This window comes from Drosophila willistoni (genome assembly GCF_018902025.1).
Source record: "Drosophila willistoni isolate 14030-0811.24 chromosome XR unlocalized genomic scaffold, UCI_dwil_1.1 Seg105, whole genome shotgun sequence".
Lineage (NCBI taxonomy): Eukaryota > Metazoa > Arthropoda > Insecta > Diptera > Drosophilidae > Drosophila > Drosophila willistoni.
The window spans coordinates 1,829,023-1,851,912 of record NW_025814054.1 but is presented as its reverse complement, the minus strand read 5'-3'; the positions used below and the strand labels follow the sequence as shown (position 1 = coordinate 1,851,912).

The 22,890-nt window shown below is 34.6% G+C and overlaps 2 protein-coding genes across 2 annotated transcripts; both read right to left on the bottom strand.

Annotated features, from left to right (window-relative positions):
- Positions 1-10,173: 10,173 nt before the first annotated feature.
- On the bottom strand, positions 10,174-10,556 carry LOC111518949 (the record flags this gene model as incomplete). Its single annotated transcript, XM_023177246.2, has 1 exon — positions 10,174-10,556. A coding segment is annotated over one exon (324 nt), but the record flags the coding sequence as incomplete, so codon positions are not given.
- LOC6645070 (G-protein coupled receptor dmsr-1) lies at positions 10,556-18,292 on the bottom strand. The gene is made up of 3 exons (XM_002067777.4): positions 17,997-18,292; positions 11,044-12,167; positions 10,556-10,843 (listed from the first exon to the last, which is right to left on the bottom strand). The coding sequence occupies exons 1-3, from the start codon at positions 18,062-18,064 to the stop codon at positions 10,560-10,562; spliced, it is 1,476 nt and encodes a 491-aa protein (XP_002067813.1). The 5' UTR covers positions 18,065-18,292; the 3' UTR covers positions 10,556-10,559.
- Between the last annotated feature and the right edge of the window lie 4,598 nt (positions 18,293-22,890).

Here is a 22,890-nt window from a genome sequence, read left to right as displayed (position 1 = left end):
GCAAGTTTTGCCTTGCCATGATGATGTTTTTGTGTGAATATCCTAGTGTGTGTGAGTGTGTTGAACAGAGTTGTTCAGCTTCTTGACAGGTGTTAAAAATGGCGCCGACTTTGTTTGTTGTAGTAGTAGTAGTTGTTGTTGTGGTTGTGGTTGTTGCTGTTGCACTTTATGCCTGCTTTATGCAAATTGAGCCGACACTATGAAATCTACCAGGTAAAAGAACAACAACAACAAGAATACTATAGAAATATAGATAGATACATACATGTATGCATTGTATGTGTCTGCTACATATACATATATATATATATATATATATATACCTTTTGCAGACTCATAAGCTGACTTGAGTTTTGTGGCTAAGAGATTTTCCCACTTGCCTCTCGATTGGCTCAACAGAAAGAGACAAAGTTCCGAATACGAATGAATTGACAATAAGAATTGGCCAACAGAGACAAACGGAATATCAATCGTAACTCAATAGTAACTTATCTACCTAGTTAAACATTTAAGTAAAACTTCTAAAGCGATTCTACTGATTGCTTCTACTACTGATTCATATTATTATATTGATTAAGAAGCTTATTTATAATAAATTTACATTTGAATCTTTTGATTTTTGATTTTTCTTTTAATATTGTTCCAATGCCTTTAAACAAAATATATTCACAAGCGAGAGAGCTTAATTTAAATTATGTAATTTCCTTTTTTCTTTTTTGTGTGGGTTTTGCCAGAGAAACAATGAGTAACTTTTTCTACTAGCTCTTTTTCTTTTGGTCTTTAACCACAAAACTGCATTAGCAGATGGAAAATGTGACTAAAAACAAAAGGCGCATAGAGACAAAAGAATCAAGCAAAAACAAAAAAAAAACAACTAAAAACAGATGACCAAGAAATAGACAGAGAAACTAAAATCGTCTAGCAAGCTTTACAATTGCCAGAATGAAAAAAACTTGAAAATAAAAACAAATATTGTAATCAAATCATATCAAATGTCATTGAAGTTGCGTCTTTTGTTCTCTTGCTGATGTCATAGGAAATATATCTGTGAGTACCCACCTACACACGACTGGTAGTTGAAAGAAATTCGAAAAGAACAAATTCATGGTCAGGTTTTGGGGTACTTTAGCAGTTGTAAGTTGTGTCGGTAAGATGGTTTCTAGAAGTCACCATTCGATAAAAAACAAATATTATACGACATGTGTCAATAATTGGTTATTATATTTTCAGAAGAAGTGAAACAAAACTTAACAAAGCTCTGGATCAGTTTGCCAGGTTTGTAGGCAATAATCAAATGATAGTTTTCAACTACTTATCTATCGCCTCTCGTATCTATTTATACACATATGTACATATGTATGTATCTCTCTATACGGAAATGAAAAGGGATTTCTATGAAGAACGTGACTTGGACATCTTGTTTTCTGATATGTTTTCCTTTCGTTTCTCTTTCTTTTGGTATTAAGTGTTGGTTTCTACAAAAAAAAGTGAATAAAACTTACTTAAAAAATGGACAACAAAACAGAAAAATTGTCTATGAAAAAATGATTTTTATTATTCGTTTTTGTTCTTTATTTCTCCCTCTCTCTTTTTTTGTTGTGAGCAATTATTTTCAAATGTGGTTACTGTAACTGAAAATCGCTTTGAAGGTTAACAACAAATGAAAAATAAGAAGAGTTGAGAGTAATAATTGGTATGGCAACGGGTTGGAAGTTTGTAATGGTTTGAGTTGATTTGAGTTTTGATAGGCTTAAAGTACATAAAGTTGTTGGTTTTCCCCTTTCTATCGATACATCAAAGAGGAAGAAATTGGAAACCACACACACCAACTCAGGCACACACACACTCATAATAAAATTAAAATGTTAAAGTAAATGCTAAAGCCAAAAAAGGTTTACCAAGTTGATTTTGCATATTTGGCAATATGCATTTGTCATAAATTTCTGCATAAATATATTTTTGGCTGTCAACTAAATGCCTGCCAATTGCGTCAATTAATAATTTGTAGCGTGCCACAAAACAGAAAAACAAAAACCGATGCAATATTTTGGTGTCTACCAACACTATTAAATACCCTACAGTTAACCATAAACTTTGTATTTAAATACATTTATTCTAAATGGAAAATGTTCTTTGATGTCTTTGATATACCTCAAATATAGCGTATGAAAATAAATGTACATCGTGTCGACATGACCTTATTTGTTTATTTATTCAAAATTGGTCATTAGCTGAACAAAATCTCATTGTGATACCGATTACTGTTTTGGGCTTACTATATAAGCCTTCTTGTCCAGATTTTCACTAATTTATGTACTCACATTTCCGGTGCTAAGCAAAAATTGCTAACATTTATTTCACTTTCTAGTTTTTCTTTCCTCTTTCGCATTTTTATTGTGTATATATGTATGTATGTATTTCTATTTGTGGCAATTTTACTCAATTACCAACGGTTAGTACGTTGCTTTTGTCCTTGTTGTAATTTTATACCGTAGGAGACCTAGAACATTGGCAGCAATGGTTTGGTCTCAATTTGCTGCTTTTTATTTTCTTTTCAAAGTAAAATGCCAGTTACTCGAATAAACTTAAATTGAAGTGTACATTTTTACTTGGAAGTACTTTTTAGTTTGGTTATGCCTTGATTTCGTATATACTGGTATATGTATTCTAGTAGGATAGATCTTTGTGTCAACGTTATTAATTAAAGTCCTAAATGTTTTCCTGGAGATTCGATGGTAGAGTAGAAACACTTTCTTTACATATGAGTGTCGTGATTTATGCCGCATTGCAAGTTTTTTTTTTTTTTTAAGAATTATTGCCTAAGAATCTAATCAGAGTTTAGGGTATATTCAAAACGTGACTTTAGTAAGTTAGGAATTTTCTTACTTAGTTGGTGTTTTTTTTCGTTTTGCTTCTTTCGTCCACTCATCAGCGCTTTGGCTTTGGCCCATAAAGCAGGAAAAACCATGGCAAAAACAAATGCTGAGTGTGATGGTGTAGAGCTTGGTTGGCTGGTCATCCTGACTCCATCCTCTTTTATTGCCCTTACCATTCCAACGTCATGCCTTGTTAATTATTTACATCAAACAATTTTTGTTGCTGCCATGCTAACAAACATAAATTTTTAGAACAAAAAAAAAAAGCCAAGCGAAGAAGGTTTTCCTTTCATCCCTTTTCCCTCCGCTGATGTCAGGTAATAAAATGCCATTTAGTTAATCCGAGCAAATAAGTGAAAATTTGTCTTTGGCTTCTAAAAATGCATTGAAAATTGTTCAAATCGAATTAAGTATATATTCTTCTTAATAAAGAAAGCCAAATTGCCTAACCATAAATCCCTAAAATACGACAAAAAAAATCGAGTCTTTAAGAACATTTTTTTCTAACAAAAACTAATACATAGCACGGGGCTTACAGGACAGTCATTCAACGCGACATTATAAGATGCTTGAGCTTCGAGATGTTAAAGCTGAAAGGACATAGAAATCTTAGAAATATACCAACTACTTTGACAATTGACAGTTACATGGAAAACAAGCAGCGGGTATAAAAAACATATAAACATTGCAGCATCAGCATCGATACAAAAATATCCTGTAATGAAGCAAACAAGCCATTTAAGTGTGATTTGTGTTTCACAAGACTATAAAAACGTTGATTTTTCTGTAAGCCAAATACGGTATTGAGACCAAATCAATCATTTGACCAGCCTAATTAGCGAAAATATTGTTTTGGTTCCCATTACTGCCCAAAATACCCTTCTCTATCTATTTTGTGGAGTCTAGGATATACAAAAAAGAAAATCGAGCATGAAGTTACGCGTATTTTCCAGTGAAAAATTGGTTGACCAAAGAAGAAGAAAAATAAAGAGAAGGAAAAAAAGCAATTATATTTAAGCCAAGAGTCTGCTTAGTGAAAGACATGTTTTTGTTTTTTTTTTTATTTTTCGGTCGACTTTGTTGCAGCAACAGCATCAGCAGCAGGCAAACACTTTTTGACGAAGATTGAACGTCCGCAAAGTAAACTTGGCAAATAATTTGAAGTAAGTATGTAATTTTCAACAGACTGCAATATTTTGGTAGACAAAAGGGGAGGGGTAGGTGAAGAAGAGGCTGCTTTTGCTACTGTTTCTCATGAATATTATATATGGACACACGTATTAGATATGATGTGTATGTGGGGTAAGAGGGGAACCATTAAATTTTCGTCTGCCATTAGTTTAATTGGTCGGCTTTCAGTTACTTAGATAGATCTACTTTCAATTTAGTCCTTACTACTGCTCCCGCTGCTTGTTAGTCATTCAAGTGGCACACACGTGGCCAATTGGGCGTTGTCCTATGTATGTGTCCTTGTTGCCTTTCTACCGAATCTCTCATTCTCTCTCTGTGAGTTATTCACATGAATTTAATGTAAGTTGTTCATACTGAACATGCTCATTATTAAGCCTTCAACTCACTGAGTTTGAATCTGAGCACTGACTTTTTGTATAATACACAAATTTCTCTTGTTTGTACATTAAAAGTTTGACTCAAATCTCTAGAGCACGAGCTCATATGGTGGTCGTGTTGGTGGGTGCTACTAATGTGTTTTTCGTAGTACAGAACTATAAGCCGATTTCAGGTGCAAAAGGTAAAGCAAATGAATTTCACTTTTAGCCTAGGAGATTCACAAGCGGAAGCATCATCGGAAGCCCATTTAGGAGGAAATTGCAACCCCTTTTAGATGTACCTACCAAAATGGTTCGTTAATAGTCAAAAAGACCCATCAATTAAAGTGATAAAAAGTCACGAATAGTTTCTATAAACTGAAATAACCATTAGCTATTGCAACACACAAGCAAGTCTCAAGTCTTAACAAAGTAGGCGACATTTTGACATCATCCAGTTTACAACCTATCCGACCTTATGATCTAGTGCATAAGTTTTCATTGGAATGACACGAAAACGTTGTTCAATTTGTGGTTATCACTTTTCATACTAGGCCAACTTGTATTGATAGATTACATTTAAGGTACTGCTTAAGCTTGAAAAAATTCAATTCTTTATCTAGAAATTCCTTGAACGTTTAATGGCCTTAATTTGCTACCAGTTTAAAGCTTATAAATCAGTTAAGCGATATGCATTAGGGAAACAGAGTCCTTTCAAATTGTAGTTGTATTACACAGTGGGTAGTTGCTGCAGTTGCCTTAGAGCTTTAGACAGATTAGCCTTTGATGTGGAAAGCAGTGATGTGTAAGCACACACTCGTAGTGACATACACACACACACACACACAAACACACCGCATACTCCAGGTAGATACTCCCTTTTCGCATCATAATCAAGTGTTTGAGATTTCTACTTCGTTTCTTTCTTGTGCTTTTTTTTTTTTTTTTTTTTGCATTTTCATAATGTAATTACGTTAATGAGACTCATTAGATGCGGCTGCAACATCAGCAACAGGCAAGGGATAAGTGGCACGTGTATAAGTATTTTTGTATATTAGGATGATGCGGAAAGGGGGATAGTTTAGTGAGGGCTTTGGGGGTCTAGCAATTAAGGGCATAATACCGAAATATGCTTCATGCATTTTCCAAAATATGGCCACATGATGTGTGTGCATATGTGTGAGTGTGTGCGTGTACAGTATCTAGTTTCTCCTCGAGCCTCTGCTGCTGATGCTAAAGATGATGATGATGTTGTTTAGGGGCCAGTTGGAAGTCATGTCAGTGGCAACATCTGCTTGCTAATTGTACTCAAATCCATTATGCAGAGGGTGCATCAAGCATTTCTCAGTCATAGAATGAATGCACACACATGTCAAGGCAGAGAAAGGGAAAGCCAGAGAATGAGAGAAAGAGAGAGAGAAATGGTTAAAGGAGGCTTAAAATTGGGCGGAAAATGAAACTGATGAAAATGAAAGCATTGCTGTTGCCATGACATGATATTTCATGGTTAAATGCAAAAATGTTCTTCTTTAAAGTCTGAGGGTTTTCTTTTCTTATTTTCAACTCTCTATCTATCTATCTCGCAGCTTCATCTTACGCTTTTTCCCTCTTTTGACCCTTCTGTGGCAAAGTTTTTCAATCAAAATCCATATGAAAAGTTTTTACTAACGGACAGACAGAGCGACAGATAGACAAAGAGGTGAAGTGATGAACTCAACTAGATAAAACAAAAGAAGACATAATTAGAAGTTAGAATATGAGAGAGAAGAAAAACTAATAAATTATGAAAGAAAAAGTCAGCAGGAAGAATGTAAAGATATCAAATCAAAAAAGTTAAGCCTTTGTCATAGTGACCAACAATATTGGGCAATTAAGAATTTGAAATAGTTTTTTTTTTTCAAACATTATTTTTCTTGTTTCATATTAAAGCATCGTTCTCTTCCCCGAGGCTTTTCTGCTGATGTGTGTGTGTCCATTCGATGGTCATGAGAATCAATGTTAAAGAGAATTCGATTTCCTTGACACCTGCTACCTTCTTCTATGGCCAGCAATTTAATGGCCAACACAAATTGCATGGGTTTCTCTTTCTTTTTTTTTTTTTTTTGGTCTCTGGCTGCTGCTTCTTGGAAAAATTGGTTAACAGTTGCCACACGTTTCTATAATGGCCAAAGTTTGCCCTGAAAGCCCTGCTGCATTTTATGGCCTGCTAGTAGCATTTTATTATTCATAGGTCTCCCAACATATCCAACAAAATGGAAAAAAAATATTAAAATTTGCCAACAAAAAAAGAACAGAGCCAAATGTTTTTATTTATATTTAATTGAGCGATAGGTAAAGTTGGGGTTTGAGTTAACAAAACAATTGTAAAAGCTTTTAATTGGGCCCCGAAATATATTCAAACGTCAGGGTAAAAGGTACAGGTATATAAGTAAATCAAATGTCGAGAATGAGAACAGGCGTCAATTGAGTTAATTAGTAGAGGGCTTAAAGGGGTTTTCGACCTGGCTTTTACGACGTTTAATTGGGTTTATTATTTAATAAGCTGGCCAAGCGCAAACAAAACAAAAAAAAAAAAAACATAAAAAAAAGGTTATGCTGTGCTGGCCCATAAAGATTATTGAAGAGCGCAAAAAAGGTAAATGAAGAATTAGCAAAAGATATGGAAAATAATAGACCACAATAAAAGGTTTTCAAATTAAGATGAAAAAAAACTTTGACTAAGTGATACCCTGCATAACCTTGAATAACTCTAGGGTTCTCTTTTGTTCCTGTGAAGCGAAAATAATTGGGAATTAAACAACAAAATGAATTTTGTGCGAAATGTTGAAAAAAGAGAAACCTTTACACAGTGATGTCTAAATAGTGAGTCATCAAATGCTGCTATAATATATACCCCACTTTATATGTCTATGATAATGGGGCTTACAAAAAATACTAAAATGTATAGTTAAAGCCAAGTGGAAAGTGTTCTCAACAATTGACCGCAACCAACTTAACCATTTCCATGGCTTATCAACTCTTATAGCCATCTTTTTATTTTCTCTCCTCATACATCTATGTATCTGCCAAACTACTACAAACTACAGACAGACAGGCAGGCAGACAGACAAAAAAAAAAAGGAAAAGCGAGGCTTCGCTTCAGGACGAGAAAGGAAAAGTTGGCAGCCAACATTTCTCATTTCTGTGATTTCGCCATCATCTTTCACTACTAGCCTTTTGTTGCTTGAATATTTCTTTTGGGCCCCCCGCTCTGGCCCGTGTCCGACCATAAAGTTTGTTAAGACATTTCTCATGCTTATTGTTTTTGGTTTTTTTTTTTTTTTTTTTTGCTGCGTTCATTTTTTTTTACTTCTTCTGAGAACTTTTCCTTGTGGTTTTCCTTTATGGCTAATGCAAATTAAACTTTATTAAAATGTCTTGTCGGTAAAAGTTTTTTTTTACATTTTTTTTTGGCTTACATTTCTCTTTTAGGGGTAAATTAAAAATGATTGCCAAAAACTTGTGTTTGAGAAATAAATTGTTTTCGAAATTTTTTTTTTTTTTACATTAAACCTTTATTCTATAAACAATACAAAGGGAGGGGCGAACAATAGAAAGTAATGAGCAACAACTAACAAATAAACAGTTTTCTGAAAGTTTTAGCCAGCAAATGTAAACACATTTTTTGTTCTTTTTTTTGATTATTTATTATTTTGTGTTTGTTCTGAGCATTTGATTTTATTTGGAAAAAAAAAAAATTGTTTATCTATATATGCATATATATATATTTGTATATATATATATATATATGTATTTATTATCGTATTTATATAAAAAAATGACTTAATCGACTTTTCAAAAAACTTAACTCGAACACATAAGCCTAAGATTATTATATATAGATTTCAATCACACTTAACCTAATTATAATTATAAACATAACAACAAACAACAATTTGTATCAGGATTTTTTTTTGTTTTCGTTTTAAATTGAATTTAATACGCTTACTTTCAGCAAGCAAAGTGGCAACATTTAAATTTAATTTGATTTGCATTTACAATAAATGTAAATAGTTATTCGAGTAGATTCGTTTTGTATTTTTTCTTACTTTTTTTTTGATTTAATTTTGTTGTTTTTTTTTTTTTTAGTTTTTGTTCGTTACACATTGATTTATTCATTATATGCTAATTAGTTAGCATTGAAAAAATAAAACTACCGTTTGCTGCATTTCAATCATTGTAATTAATTTTTCAGTTATTTGCTGCTGCTGTAATTATTAACGATATTGAAAATATTTGTATGGGGCTCATTGGCAAATACTTCAATCATCAATAAATTTATGCATGTTTTTTGCTTGACATTTTTTTTATTTTTAGTTATTAGCCGTTTTAAGTTTAAGCAGTCTGAAATATTCTTTGTTTTTCCAACTATTTTTTTTTTTTTTTGTTACAATTAATTTATGCACACAAATTTGCATTTATTTGTTTTTCAAAAAAAAATGTATACAATTTTGGCGAATTGCAGAGACTAGAGAGAGAAAGAGTGAAATAGAGGGAGAGCGAGATCGAGGGGAAAGTGGGAAAGTTTACCCAACTATTTTAGGTAGTTAATCACAACTATTGCCAATACATATATAAAATTAATAACTATTTTTTTTTAAATATAAATATATAAGCTTCTGACCATACTTATTCGAAATTCCAGAAATATTTCATCTGCAAAAATAGTAATTGAGAAATACCTTTTAGCTTAATATAATTTTAATATAATCTACACAAATTCGTAATAAAACCTAATTGAATGACTGAAAGCAGCATTCAAATATTTGTAATATTCAAATTACATATTGGTGTGTATATACAACATTGAAACGATTTAGCGGAAATTCAAATGAAACAAATTTGATTATATGCTCCATAATCAAAAACATTCCACTCGACTAGTTTTATGAAAAAGATATGGAAAACTAAAAATGTATATGTAAAAAAGAAAAATTATGATTTATATGACGACTTTTATTATTCGATTTCTATTCAATCTCAGTCCCTGCAATTTGCTTGCCACTTAAATTAGACTTGGATGTTTGTCCAAAATTAAATTTAAGTGTTATGCTATAAATTTATATAACTACATAATATATATATTTTTATATATGTTTTTTCATTCAATTTTTTTTTTGTGTTTAGAAGTTTTTATTGAAATCTTTGCTGAAGAAAATTCATATTCTGTTGTTGCATACTTTACGGCGCAATGAAATCAGAAATGCATATGAATTCTGCAGAATAAGAGCTTACCAACAGCTTTTATTTTATTTGATTTTGCTTTTGTTATTTATTTTTTTGTTTTTATTCTTTTTTGGCAGGGTAAAGGGACGGGACGGGTGTAAGCATACATACATACATATATTTGATATAGAAAAATATAGGTATATATATATATATATATAGGTTTATACAACAACGTTTTCTACGTGTTTGTGTGTTTGTGTTTATTTTCATACATTTTGTCTTTGTAGCCGTGTGAAGAGAACTATGTGATTTTATGATTTTTAGTTTTTTGTATATGTGGTTGTAGTTTTAAAGTCAATGATGCATGTGAGCGATGAGCTATGTATGTATATATAGTAGTATATCGTGCCCTCCGCCATCCCTTTCTCTTTAGTAAAAAAAAATTGAGTAAATATATATGTATACATATACATATACCTATATGTATGTATATAGGTATTTCTATTTTACATTTTATTCTAACTATTCATTTATTTATTTGTGTGTGTGTGTGTGTGTGTGTGTGTGTGTTTGTGTGTTTGGTTATAACTATAAAATCGCATTACGTCACAGTTTTCACCTGATCATCATCATCATTCCCATCATCATCTGCATTTAAGCACAATTGATGATCCGTTGCTCCGCTAGCCTTGTCCACAACAACAACAATGGCCTGAAAATGGACAGCAATATTCTCACTGGCCGGCACAATCTCTGGCATCTCCAACTCGTTTTCTCCATGCCTTCCACGCTTCATTAAGCTCAATAGGCGACGAATTAACGAACTTTGGCGTCTCCGTCGAGTTGAGCCAAGCGTTGCGGAAGCTGTCGCTGTGGTTGTTGCGGGTGCTGCTGCAGGTGCCGGATAGCAACGTTGTTGATTCCTATGCTACAGATTCGTCACTTGTGTTGTATTATTGGTTGTGGTTGTGGTAACCACTTGGGGCTGATGCTGTTGTTGTTGGTGCTGTTGCTGTCTTAGTTTGGGTTTGTCTGCCATCGAACGTTCTGCCCGGACAGCAGCCAATTCATCTTGAGCCACTGGCAGCCATTTGTCAAGGAATTTCGGTCGAAACAGCAAGGTGAATGTGGTACGAAATTGTTTGCTCATCGAACAGTAGAGTATGAAATTAATACTCGAATTGATTAGAGCCAAAATGTCCATGAGGTCACCTAAAGTGTAATAGAAAATGGAAGTAAAGAAAATGTTAAAACCCCTGGCTAATTAATATTCATCTGTATTCTCAAATTTAACCCAATTGTGACAGACAAAAACATTTTTTTAAATCTACTTCTGTTGTGTGCAAACGAATAAGTCAATATATAGTTTTCAAGTTTAATATAAAATCATTAGTTTTGGCTTTTCTACTTACTCAGTCTTAGGTAGCACTGCATTAAAAAGGCATCACCGAGCACAGTGTTCAGTAATCCCATAATTCCTTGTGGGAATTCAGTGATCAGAAATAGCAAAAGCACTGCCAATAACATTCTTGTTGTGCGATCTGTTTGCTTCTCTTTTTCCAAAGTTTTACTATTCTTTCTTGGGCGCTCAGCTGGTTTGCCATTGACCAAGACTTTTGTTCCATTGGTGGTACCTGTTGCAGTAGCTGTTGTTGCTGCTATTGGCTTACTTGTAAGTTTCTTTCGTCGACGCTTTGCCTCTAGCAATGCCAAAATCAAACGCACCGATAAAATTGTTAAAGCTATGCAGGGTATTAGTTTAATGACCACGCTATAGATGAGAAATGTTGTATTTCTCAGTGAGGCATTATGCAAAGCTAAATCACTGTGATAGAGACGATAAACAGTCACATTTCTTACAACCGGAGAAGGTGCTGTTGGTGCTGGAGTCGTTGTACTTGTTGTTGTCGTCACCATAGAGCTAATATTTAGGGCCAGACTTTCGTTACTGAAACTTGGTGTGGAATTGAGAGCTGCCACTGTAACACTTTGCATCTCATTGCTATAATCAATAACATACTGACTTAATGGTATGCTATTGATCACTTTTCCATGTGCATCTAATTGATCCATAAATTCAGCAATAGCCGTGATTAGATATAGTGATGGCGATACAACCAATACGCATACCACATAGGCTGTAGTTATTGTTATTATCGTCGTTCGCATGCCACACCACACACGATTCTTTTGCGGATAGCCAACGGCTATATAACGCCATACAGCCAACGTAACAGTTAACCAAATTGATATCGTATGCAATACTTGGGCAAATATCGAATGAAATTTAATGAAACATGCCCAGCTATAGCTTAGTTTATCCTCCCTTGCCAGGCTATCCGTTAAAATGTAATCATGCACCGTATAGGGTATATATTCCAGCATTACAGCCAAATCGGCCACTGCCAGACCAGTGAGTATGGCATTTGTTGGTGACCTCATCTCCCGTCGTGTTAGCACAATTATGTTCAATGTGTTGGCTATGGTGCCCAGTATGCAAACCACCAAAGAGACATAGCCATGCATGTTTTTGTAGCTGCAATTAAAAGAAAAAAAAAAAGAATTACACAAAAAGTTTTAGTAAATAATTGTCCTCACATAGAAATAATGGAAAAACCAACTCAATTAACAAATAATAATTCCCAGTAAAACGACCGACTGGAATTTATGTGCTCTTATCGCTTAAATTATGTTTTGTACAAACCTTTTCAGCTCTGATTGCAATTATGACAGAGTACTCTTTGTTTTTACCATTTATATGCAAATCTAAGACAAGTTAGAGCGGATGGAGTGCATTTAAAGTGTTTACAGATGATTTGCAACTTTCAGTAAAATTTAAGACCAAGTTTAAATACGCAATCAAGCTATATTCAAGAAGAGGTATGAGATGGTCGTAATTATCACAAGCGATTGGTAACAAGGAGTTCTTGGGTTGCCCATCAAATGCCATTAGTTAACCAGTGATTCTATATTATTAGCTAGCTAGCTAGTTAATTAAAATGGTTTTCGAATTAATCATTCATTGTCGTTTGAGCTACATATACACCGATCATATTGCTAAAATATATATATCTCTTGGCCATTTATCTCATGTCAACTTAAATTCGTTGCCATTTAGAACGAAAAAGTAGTAGCAACGGGCCACGCAGGGGTTAGCAACTCTTGACTATGGCTATGCTTTTAGTTTTAATTAGTCAGAACACCCCCGCCGATGTTCCCTTCGTGTAAGTAAGTCTGTTGGGCAATGGTTAATGGTATTTATAAGCCACAAAGTGGCCTAGATGTGGCTCTGTGGCTCAGTGGTTGTGTTTAATTAAAGGTGTAGAATGGGTAGGATAGATTGGATAGTATGTCTTGTCTAATGCCGATGCTGTTGCTGTTGCTGCTTCTTCTTCTTCTACTGGTACAATGTGGCAATTAGATGTGTATCTAACACTTGGCCATTTACTTTTGTGTCAAAGACGTGCCAAATTGCTAGCGACAGCTCTCGCACTCACTCTTTCTTTCTGAGTGTGTATGTGTGTGTGGGTTGTTTGAAGGCGACACTTGACGCTGTCACGCCCAGGCCAGACGACACGCCCCCCTTAACCCCAAGACCCCTTCTAGACCCGGCCCCCCTAGTGTACAAAAACGACACGCAGAAAAAAAAAAGAAAAGCCGTCTCAAAGCGCCACTCAAGCGGCAAGCGACAAACGACAAACGAAGAAATTCAAACGCCAATGTGTCAGGGCCAACCAGGGAGCATACCAATCCTTTCGCCGATGCCTACGTGACGTATGAGCTATATTAATGGCGCAAAAAGCCAAAAAAGTTTGCCAAAAACCAAGAAAACCGAAAAAAAAGAAGAATGCTCTAAAAGAAACCGCAAACACACGCACAAAACAAGCAATTAACATAAATAATAAAGAACATTTTCGTTTTCTGTTCTGTTCAGTTCTCTTTTTTTTCTGTTTTTGTTTTTTTTTTTTTGGCGGGGCTTGGCTGAGCGGTTAGCCCTTTGTCAAAACATGTACGAAAAATTGTTGTCGGTTCTTCTTGTTTAATTTTCCAAATGCGTTTTCACTTTCACATTTTGGCAAACATTTCTTCCCTCTCTCTCCCTCTTTATTTAGTTTCTTCTCTTTTTACACTGGCTGCTACCTACGGGTTTCTGCTTATTCCCCGAACAATAAAATAATAAATTATTGTTACATATGTCCTCTGACATGGATGTTAAATGCTCTCTGTTGCTCTCTCTCTCTCTTTCTTGCTTTCCTCCTGATAGACAGACGAAAGGACAAACGGACGGACGTGCGTTTGGGACACTTTTCTCATTGCTTTTCACTAGTTGAAATTGAGTGCGAAATTGAAATAGGACAGACATCAAAGTCAAGCCATAGGAATGCACCTACCTAAAGTGAGACGACGACCCTTGTCTAACCTGCGAACATCATCGGGTTAGGGAATTTACAACTCCATTCATCAAATTCATGCTCCTTCCCTTCCCTGCAAATAAAATGCAACTGACAAAACACACACATTCCATTTGAGTTAGCCTAGCTTCGCTTTTCTACCCCATGAAGAATGTTTCTTTCGCTTAGTCTAATTTATTGCCTTTGATAATCCATGTTGATGAATGGTGGCTCACGACAAGAATGAATGAACCAAACGAACCGCTGAATGAATGAAGAGCAGAGTAAAAGTAAAAGTTATTTGAAGAAAACAGACCTAAAATTGTTTTGTTCACCTGAACTCTTACTGTCGGACAATGAGTGTCTCTGAGTGAAAAGTTTTATGTTGAATAGCTGAAATATATTTCATAGTCTATTGCTTTCTGCTTAAAGCCAAGTCCTCTTCTCAGTCATAGTTTAAGATTTTCATTTAACAATGAATTTAAAGCCACGTAGAAGACTTTGTATCACATATACTTGAAATTTTCCAATATTCTTGGTACAACTAGAAATCTTAAGAATTGAGATTACGAGATATTCATGAATATTAATGCCAAAGTTTATCAGATGAGATTTTGTTTGCCTAACTAATATATTTTTAGCCTGAAATCGTATAAAATGCACTTCTGTTTGATAGCATTTTCTTGGAGAAGCACACATACACATACATATTTTCTACCAAACTGTCATTGGGTTTTAGGTTTTAGTGAGAATTTCACACCGAAAGCAATAAACAATTTAAGTAAAGGCCCCCCGGGCACACACAAACGTACACACACACACACACACACACACACACACACACACACACAAAAGCAGGACACACATGTCGCTCAGTCAGATGTCCGAGAGTTTATTAAACCTTTTTCACGTTCGTTTTTTGTTTTACTTTAGTTTCTGCCAGTCAACCACAAAGAAAAATGCAGCTGCAAGTAAGCCAATGCCCAGAGATGCAGGAAGACAGTGAAGCCGCAGAAGACTAAGTCTTGTCTGCTGTGTGTTAGACTGTGTCACTCTTATTCTCCCACCCCTTTTGTCTATTTCATATAAATTTTATTCTAAGTCTAATTTGTTGAATACCATAACAACAAAAGCAACAACAACCGGGCAGCAGGAAGCACACCATCACAAACACCAACAAACGCTGCTTGAGGACACGCAAAGCCAAACCAAAAGCTGAAATGAAAGCATCTTTGTATGTTTTCTTTTTTTCTTTTTTGGACTAAAACTTTGAGTCTCAGCATCTCTGGCAAAAATTTGAATGTTGAACGTTCGAGTTTTTTTGGTCTCGACACGCACACAAACACACCATCCGATGGCTTACAGCAACTGAAGGAAAACTAAACAAACGCAGTAAAATGTTGATCTTTAACAACGGCAAAAGTAGAAAGGTGTGAGGGAATCCTTAGAAGCAGAAGAAAGGGGGTAATACCCAACCCCAGCCTACATAAAAAATGCTGCAGGCTTTGACATTTTTATTGGCACTGGTTAAAGGAAGGAAAAACAATAACATTGTGTGTATTCCCAATGTATACGGAAATGTGAGAGCACAGTTTTATTGCAGCTATTTAACTAAGGACTCCCAAATTGTTGAAGCAAAGTCCTAAGTTCTAAAATTTTGGGAACTTCCGTCGAAAAATACACATGGGCTATGTACACATATGAAGCCAACTTTTCTTGATCATTAAATGTTATAAAAAAGTTTTTGTTTAAATAATTTGAAAAGTCGTACATTTATCGTTGTCGATAAGTTGCCATCACTAATTGCCTAACACTATGTTGTATAATGCGGAGTTTTTCAATACTGTTCTGTCAAAGTTTTTGATATAAATAGAAGCAGTTCGTGGCACATTAACTCAGTTGGACTTATTCAGCTGGTCGCAACTCACTTATTTTCCTTATTTCTTAGTTTAAATCAATATCCTCTTTTTTAAATTTGGGTTACCCCAATTAACTCAATGGACATGTACTGCGTATTATTGTCATTAAGCATAACTCTATCAGAATTCAATGGAGTTTCATGAGTAATTAGGGAAATTTTTTACGGCGCAAATATATGCTCGTAAAATTTTAAATACGAGAAGTTTGAATGAAATGTACTTGTCAATTGTTTTTTAGCTAAAATTTTATATTTTGAATGTGAATTTTCGGTATAAAGTATTATCAATCGCTTTAGGATTTTGTTATTGGTGTTAAATCCTAATCAGATGTTCGTATAAATCGATCTATTCATCTTCCATGCCGTCTTAATTGAATATCAATCGCATTTCATGTTTTAAAGCATTTTTTTTAAGAGTTTCGCATAAAAATTAAAATAAAATATGTGGAATATAAGTATTTTCCACAAAAAAACACTTTATTCCTTCCTTTTTGCAATTCAGTATTCATTATCTTGCCTGTAGTCTCATTCAGTATACAAAATTAGCTACTCAACACTGCGAAGTTGTTTAACACTGTCAAACTTTTTGCTATAAATAGGAGCAGTTCGTAGCACATTAACTCAGTTGGACTCATTCAGCTGGTCGCAACTAATCTATTTTCCTTATTTTTATTTCCATTTTTGTTTTTTAATTTGGCTATCCCCAATTAACTCAATGGGCATGTAAATCTTATATTTTGTCGCATACGTTTTAAGCATTGAGACTTTATCATCATTGCAATAACATTAAGATTGAGGGTTTTTTTCAAGAAAATTGCGCCTTTTTCTAAACAGCTTTAGATAAGTGACTGAAAGGCAAGATTGTATTTAACTTAACTTAGTCGTCGACTATTAGTCTTAAACCGTATTTTTTTTTTTAAATGAAATGGTTTTTAACCATTATAACCAGGTTATAAATGAAATGTTAATGTAATGAGTTTAACCGTTTGACCAGCAATGTATTTAATTTTTAAAAAGAATACATTTTGAATTTTGCGTTTCTATTTACACTATAAATTTCATGGTGTTTTTGTTTGTATTGGTGTTTAAATTAAAATGCTATAAATATGCATAGATTTGTATTCTGTTTTCAAATCACTTCCAATAAATAATTGCTCTCAGTTCATAGACTCAAGGATTGGGTTTTAAATAAATCAGCAACATTGCTTTGGAGATCTCAAAATTCATAATTTTTTTTTCTTTGGAAGTTGCGTCTTTTTGCTTAGAGACATAGTTTGTGTTCTAATTTTATTTACTTTTTTTTTGAATTGGCCTATGCCACGCCCATTTCATTTACGAGTTCTTGGCATGCAAGGGCAATAAATATATTTTGTTACCTTTTGTACGACTTTCCGCATTTTTGTATTCGTATATTTATGGGTGCAGTTACGGGTTTTTTTTTTTTTGGACCTGGTCATTAAATTTGTTGCCTACACTGTTGCTGCTTGTGCGTTGGTTTTAGCGTTGGCTACTTTCTTTATAGGGCATAATATACACACAACATACAACAAACAGAAAATTGGTTATAGGAAATCAGCATTAAATTGGATTCAAGTCATCAATTGATGGTTCGTGGCCTTGTCGCAAATCACAGCAACAAAACGGAAAACAAAAACAAAGAACAAAAAGTTTTGGGTTAATCGTCAATTTCATTTGGAACCAGAAATTATATGGCAAATCGAAATTGAAGAGACTCCCCAGAGAAATGATGGTTAACTGTGTGACTTGTGTGTTCGTAGGTGAGTGGGGGGAAAGTAGGTCGCTTAGCGCTAATCGATTTTTGAACGATGCCATATTGTTGTCATCAACTGAATGTTGTTTGGATTGTTGTTGCTGCTGTTGCTGCCCTTGAGGTACCGATGCCCCTGCCATACCTCATTCCCTGCCCCCTGACTGAAGCTTGCGTTGTCAATGTTGCTTTCGCTGTTGCTGCTTCAGTCAGTCTCTGGCATTGACATTGACATTGGGCAATTCTCCACCCACTTTTACTTTGCATTTTACTCTGCCTCACACTTACCTTGTATGAAAATTATCCATGCCACTACCGCAGTAGAGCGGCGCAGTTTCATTGTTGCCACTGGCCATTGTTGTAGTTTATTGTTGTTGTTGTTGTTGTTGCGGGTTCGTTTCGTCTCGTCTCGTCTCTATTTACTCCTGCTTGAGCTACTGTTGCTGTTGCTGTCGCTTGTTGCAGGTTGTCACTCAATGCAATCGCATTTGCTACCAAGGACAACAGCAACAACCACGAAACGACGACCCGGACACGGGCATAGACAATTGTTGCATTAATAATTGAATTCTTTACAATTTAAAGCTGCAATGAGACAGAAGGAGAAAGAAACATCAAGAGACTGAGTGAGTGAAAAAAAGATATAGACATTGATATAAGAGCATGTTAAACATGGCGTATAATTAATGTGAGTTTGTAAATTGTTGCGCATACGCCGCATTTGCCGCACACTTGAAAGCATTTATATACATATAATGTACATTAGTCGAAAACTTCAATTCACCAGTCCCGCACCCTGACGCCTCCCAAGCAAATCTTTTTTTGTGGATGTGTGTGTGTATGTGTGTCTTGACTCTGGGTGCGTGTTGGTGGCCCCAAAGCCGATTAGGAAAAATGTTGTTAAATTTTCATTTAACATTCACATCATGCACAAGCTTGGCATCTTTTTTCTTTCTTTTTCCTACTGAAATGCCTCGGCTGTTACTTGCAACTTAATTAGCAACAATTGCCTTGAGAAAGAATTGCAGCTTCTACAGTCTCTTTTATTTTGGTTTGTGATACCTCAATTTAAGGAATACATTTTCATCCACTTAATCATTCCAAATGTTCCTTATAAATAAACCGCATTAACCGAACGACCCAAGGATGAGGCCAAGCAGCAGCAGCGGCTAAGCCAAGTCCGACTCATCATAAAAATGCAGCAGATGCTGCTGGCCACCATTGACTGACAGACCACATTAGTATGGCATAATTTCCACAGAGGCGTAGTTGAGTAGGGTGATCCATTAAGAAATGTTTATTTATGAGAAATGTTCTATTTAATGTCATCAAACAAAAATCAAATAGTATATTGTAAATATATATGTCTCTATTTTAAATGCAAATTGTTTAATAGAAATTAAAAAAATGTATGAAGTGCATTATGACAGAGAATTATTCCAAGCTTAAGCTTCAACTTAATCCACATTGATATTGGAAACAAAAAACTATTTGATATAATAAATGGCATCATATGTAAAAAGCAACTGAAACGATTGAGCAGGTGTCCAAAAATTCTATATTTGCTGAATTAAATATTGCATAATTAAGTACTTTTTGTCTTATTAGATAAATTTGTCAATGAATTTCATAAAATATTCCTTTTTTTCCGCTAGTTGCTTTGTCTCACTACTAATTTATACCCAGCCTGAGGAGGGTAAGTGCCTACGCTCATGATATTGTGGCATATATCAACATTTTTGTTTTTTTTTTTGTTTCTGCTGGGCCTTCGTGTGGGTTAAATTAGATTTGTATTCGGGTTGCTTCTTGGGTGGACGAATAGATGGATGGAGCGTGGCAAGTAAAGTAAAACGCAGATAAATGCATTTTTTTTTTTAGGATTTTTTTGTTATACCCTCTCTGAAGGTTATATAATTTACGTTAGATGTTTGTAGCTCAGTAAAATTGACCGATAACGAAAAAAGCCGACGCTCTTAAATTGAAACTTTAGTGTGATTAAACTTTGAATTTCAGCGCAGAAAGATTGAGCAGATCTAACGATTAGTAGAGAATTGAGGAAATGGCGTTTGCAACTTAATAAAATACAACTGTCCAAAACTGCAAGGGTATAAAAACTTCGACATGGCCGAAGTTACTAAGCTTCTTTGATATTTTTTCTTGTGAAAGTGTGTCTTGTAGTAAATGTTTTCCGTTTCTTTTCTACGTATACTAAGGCTACAGCTATTTGTTATCTGTCATGTGTTCTCCGTACTCGTCCCGACGCCGACGCTCGTTGCGGCTGTAACAATTTCTATGTGGAAAGATTTTAATTGCATTTGCTAGACAGCTGCACTTGGCAGTTGCATGAGTCTAAGGAGAGAAGGCAGGGAATTGCGGCTGCAATTAACACGTTCCATGAGGCGCAAAACCGCAATGCCAACACACTGTTTAAACATGCAGCCAGCAAAATGGAAACTAACCGAAACAGAGGGAAAGAGAAAAGGCGACAGCAATATGAAGAGAGAGAGAGAGAGCGGGAGAGAAGACAAGGCTAAAAGCTGAACCATAAAAATGAAAGGAAGCCAAGCTGGTAATTTGATTTGCAAAATTTCCGTAATGAAATATTTACTGAGCTGGCTAAGTAACAAATTGAATAACTTCCTCTAATATCAAGTCTTTTTCTTTCCTTTCATCTCTCTTTCTCTCTCTTTGTCTCTCTGTGTATGTCGCGTTCTACAATCATTATAGCCATGGGCTTAAGGGCAGAGAGTAGAGTGAACAAAAGCGGAAGTTAAATTGTGACTATTTTTCTGTTGTATCCCATATCACCAGCCCAAAAAAGTAGGCTATGAAAAATGCTGACGATTTATATAGGCCGGCATTGAAAAAAATCAGAAAAAACCTATGATTAGAGCAACCAAGAGTAAGTCAAATCACGTAATGCCAGTTATCTATCAGAAACAGAAACTTTGAAAATTTGACCATTACTACGATTGTCGAATTGATCGAATTTCTTTTCACATGGATGGCTTCCACTTGTACAGTGTCAGTTTTTGGCTTAAAGCCTTTGATGATAATGAGAATCGATGTTGTTGTTGCTGTTGCCTTTGATTGATAGGCAAACATGTTGGTCAATAATTTGTTTTGTAATTAATTTATGTTTACATTAGATCGGTGTTCTGCGTGATATGTGAAATCGATACGATTATATAAATTAATTGCCCAGCCATTGGGGCATTGCATAATTCTTAATAATAAAATATATACAACAATTACAATCGAGCGAATATCAATTTCATACAATTTAACTATGAGCATAAATTAATTTGGTTTTAATTACATATGATGGAAATGATTAATGAATGACAAGCCAGCTGGGGGCAGTAACAGTAGAAGCAATAGTAGTAGCACAGATGCCTTTACAGCGACACAAAGCAGAGAGTGGGAGTAGAAAAGACTGTGTGTGTGTGAATTGAGTGAGAAGGGAAAGGAAAACTAAGGTAAATCAATAGATTGCTATTGAGTGATTTTCTTAGCAACAAAGCAAGCACAAAGAAAAACTTAATTTTGCGCATGAAAAACGTTTTAATAATACAACTGAATAACATTTTCTCATTTTCAATACTCTTTGCAAAACAAAACCATAAGATATTTGTCAAGATGTTTGCTTCCGGATCTTATTAAAAATTAATAAAATAATAATTTGTCTAATTACTTGTATGCATAATTAAAGTGCTTGATGACAAAAAATAAAACAAAAAATAACTTTTAAAATCAGTTATCGCCAAGGGTATAGAATGTTCGAGAGGACCAAATGGTCATTTTTCGTCTCATAGTCCAGTAGGTAACAATAACAACAATAAGAACAATGAAATGAAAGGAAAAAAGGTAACAAACGAGAAATTGAAACCACAAACTGATTTCCGCATACAAAATGGTATTTTACAACAAGAACAACAACAACATCTCTAAATCCTGCCAACCTGCCACGCCCAATCATATTGTCGTTGCGGTCGGTCCACTCACTTGTGTATGCAGGGCCACAAATAGCCGCATTGAAGATATTGGCGACGTGAAGATATGGGATTGGACATGGGATGGAAAATGTCGCCAAACAAAAGAAAAATGGCCAGCAAATGAAATGACATTTGTTGTGAAAGAAGAAATGGTGTCTCTCGCCTTTCCTCTCTCTCTGTGTTCGTTCTATCAATGATTTTTGATTTATGCATTTACATCATTCTACCGTGTGTTTGGTTACTCTTAAAGCAAAATCAAAGTATTTTCAACTATAGGTAACTAACTTTTAATATAAATACTTTACTTTAGTCATCATTATATTGATTACTATGGCTTTTTAAATATATACCTATATTTCAAATAAAAGTTGCCCTGCCCTTTCTTCTTCTTTCTCTCTTTTTTGGCCGGTGTGAAGCTCAACAGCTGAAGAAAAGAGCCAATAATGGGTATGTGTCTGTGTGTGTGTGTATTTTGAGTATGTGAGTATATGTGAGTTGCTAAAATCTTGGCTCAAGTGCTTTTTGGGGTTAACAAGTGGAGTGCAGTGGAGTGAAAGGGGCTTAAACCTAACGAAACTTACTACCGAAGTGAAAACTTTTAAAGTTATTTTCAAGTTTTTTAGCAAGCAATTTTTCAAGCCATAATAACTCTTTATACAATTTTGTGAACGTTTTTGACAAAATTTTATAAAAATTGCTATTTAAAAATCTTTGAATGTACCGAAGCAATCAGCTATATAATGTTTATGTTATACATCTTTTTTGACATTCCTGAATACACAATTTTGTATTAGTTATTTTCATTTTACAATCAAAACCTGTAATTTTCTATTAGTTATGTATTTATATGTGAAAATATTTAGAGGTTTTAAATTCTTTATTTAACTTTCAGCAATAAGTTCACTTTAAAGTTTAAACATATCCCCACAAGTGTAATACTTTACTTTGATTTCATTTCGTTTATGTTTTTCGCATAGAAAAATTTGATCTTAAGTGAGCATTGAGCATCATTTTGTTAGCTGATTAAATTTCATTGCCAAAGACAGGGAGTGGCAGAAGAGAAGCCTTTAATGCCCAAATCAGGGTCATTTCAAATGCCTGGGCTTAAAGTTTGGCCTTCAATTCACAGCCAAACACTTGAACATATATTTATGAATGTGTGAGGGTGTGTGTTACTTACATACACA

Excerpts from the sequence above, each read along its gene's own strand:
- LOC6645070 (XM_002067777.4), bottom strand. The coding sequence starts at position 18,064 with ATGGCCAGTGGCAACAATGAAACTGCGCCGCTCTACTGCGGTAGTGGC. Across the intron at positions 12,168-17,996 it reads ATGGATAATTTTCATACAAG|CTACAAAAACATGCATGGCT; the intron begins GTAAGTGTGAGG and ends TTTTAATTGCAG. Across the intron at positions 10,844-11,043 it reads GCAGTGCTACCTAAGACTGA|GTGACCTCATGGACATTTTG; the intron begins GTAAGTAGAAAA and ends ATTACACTTTAG.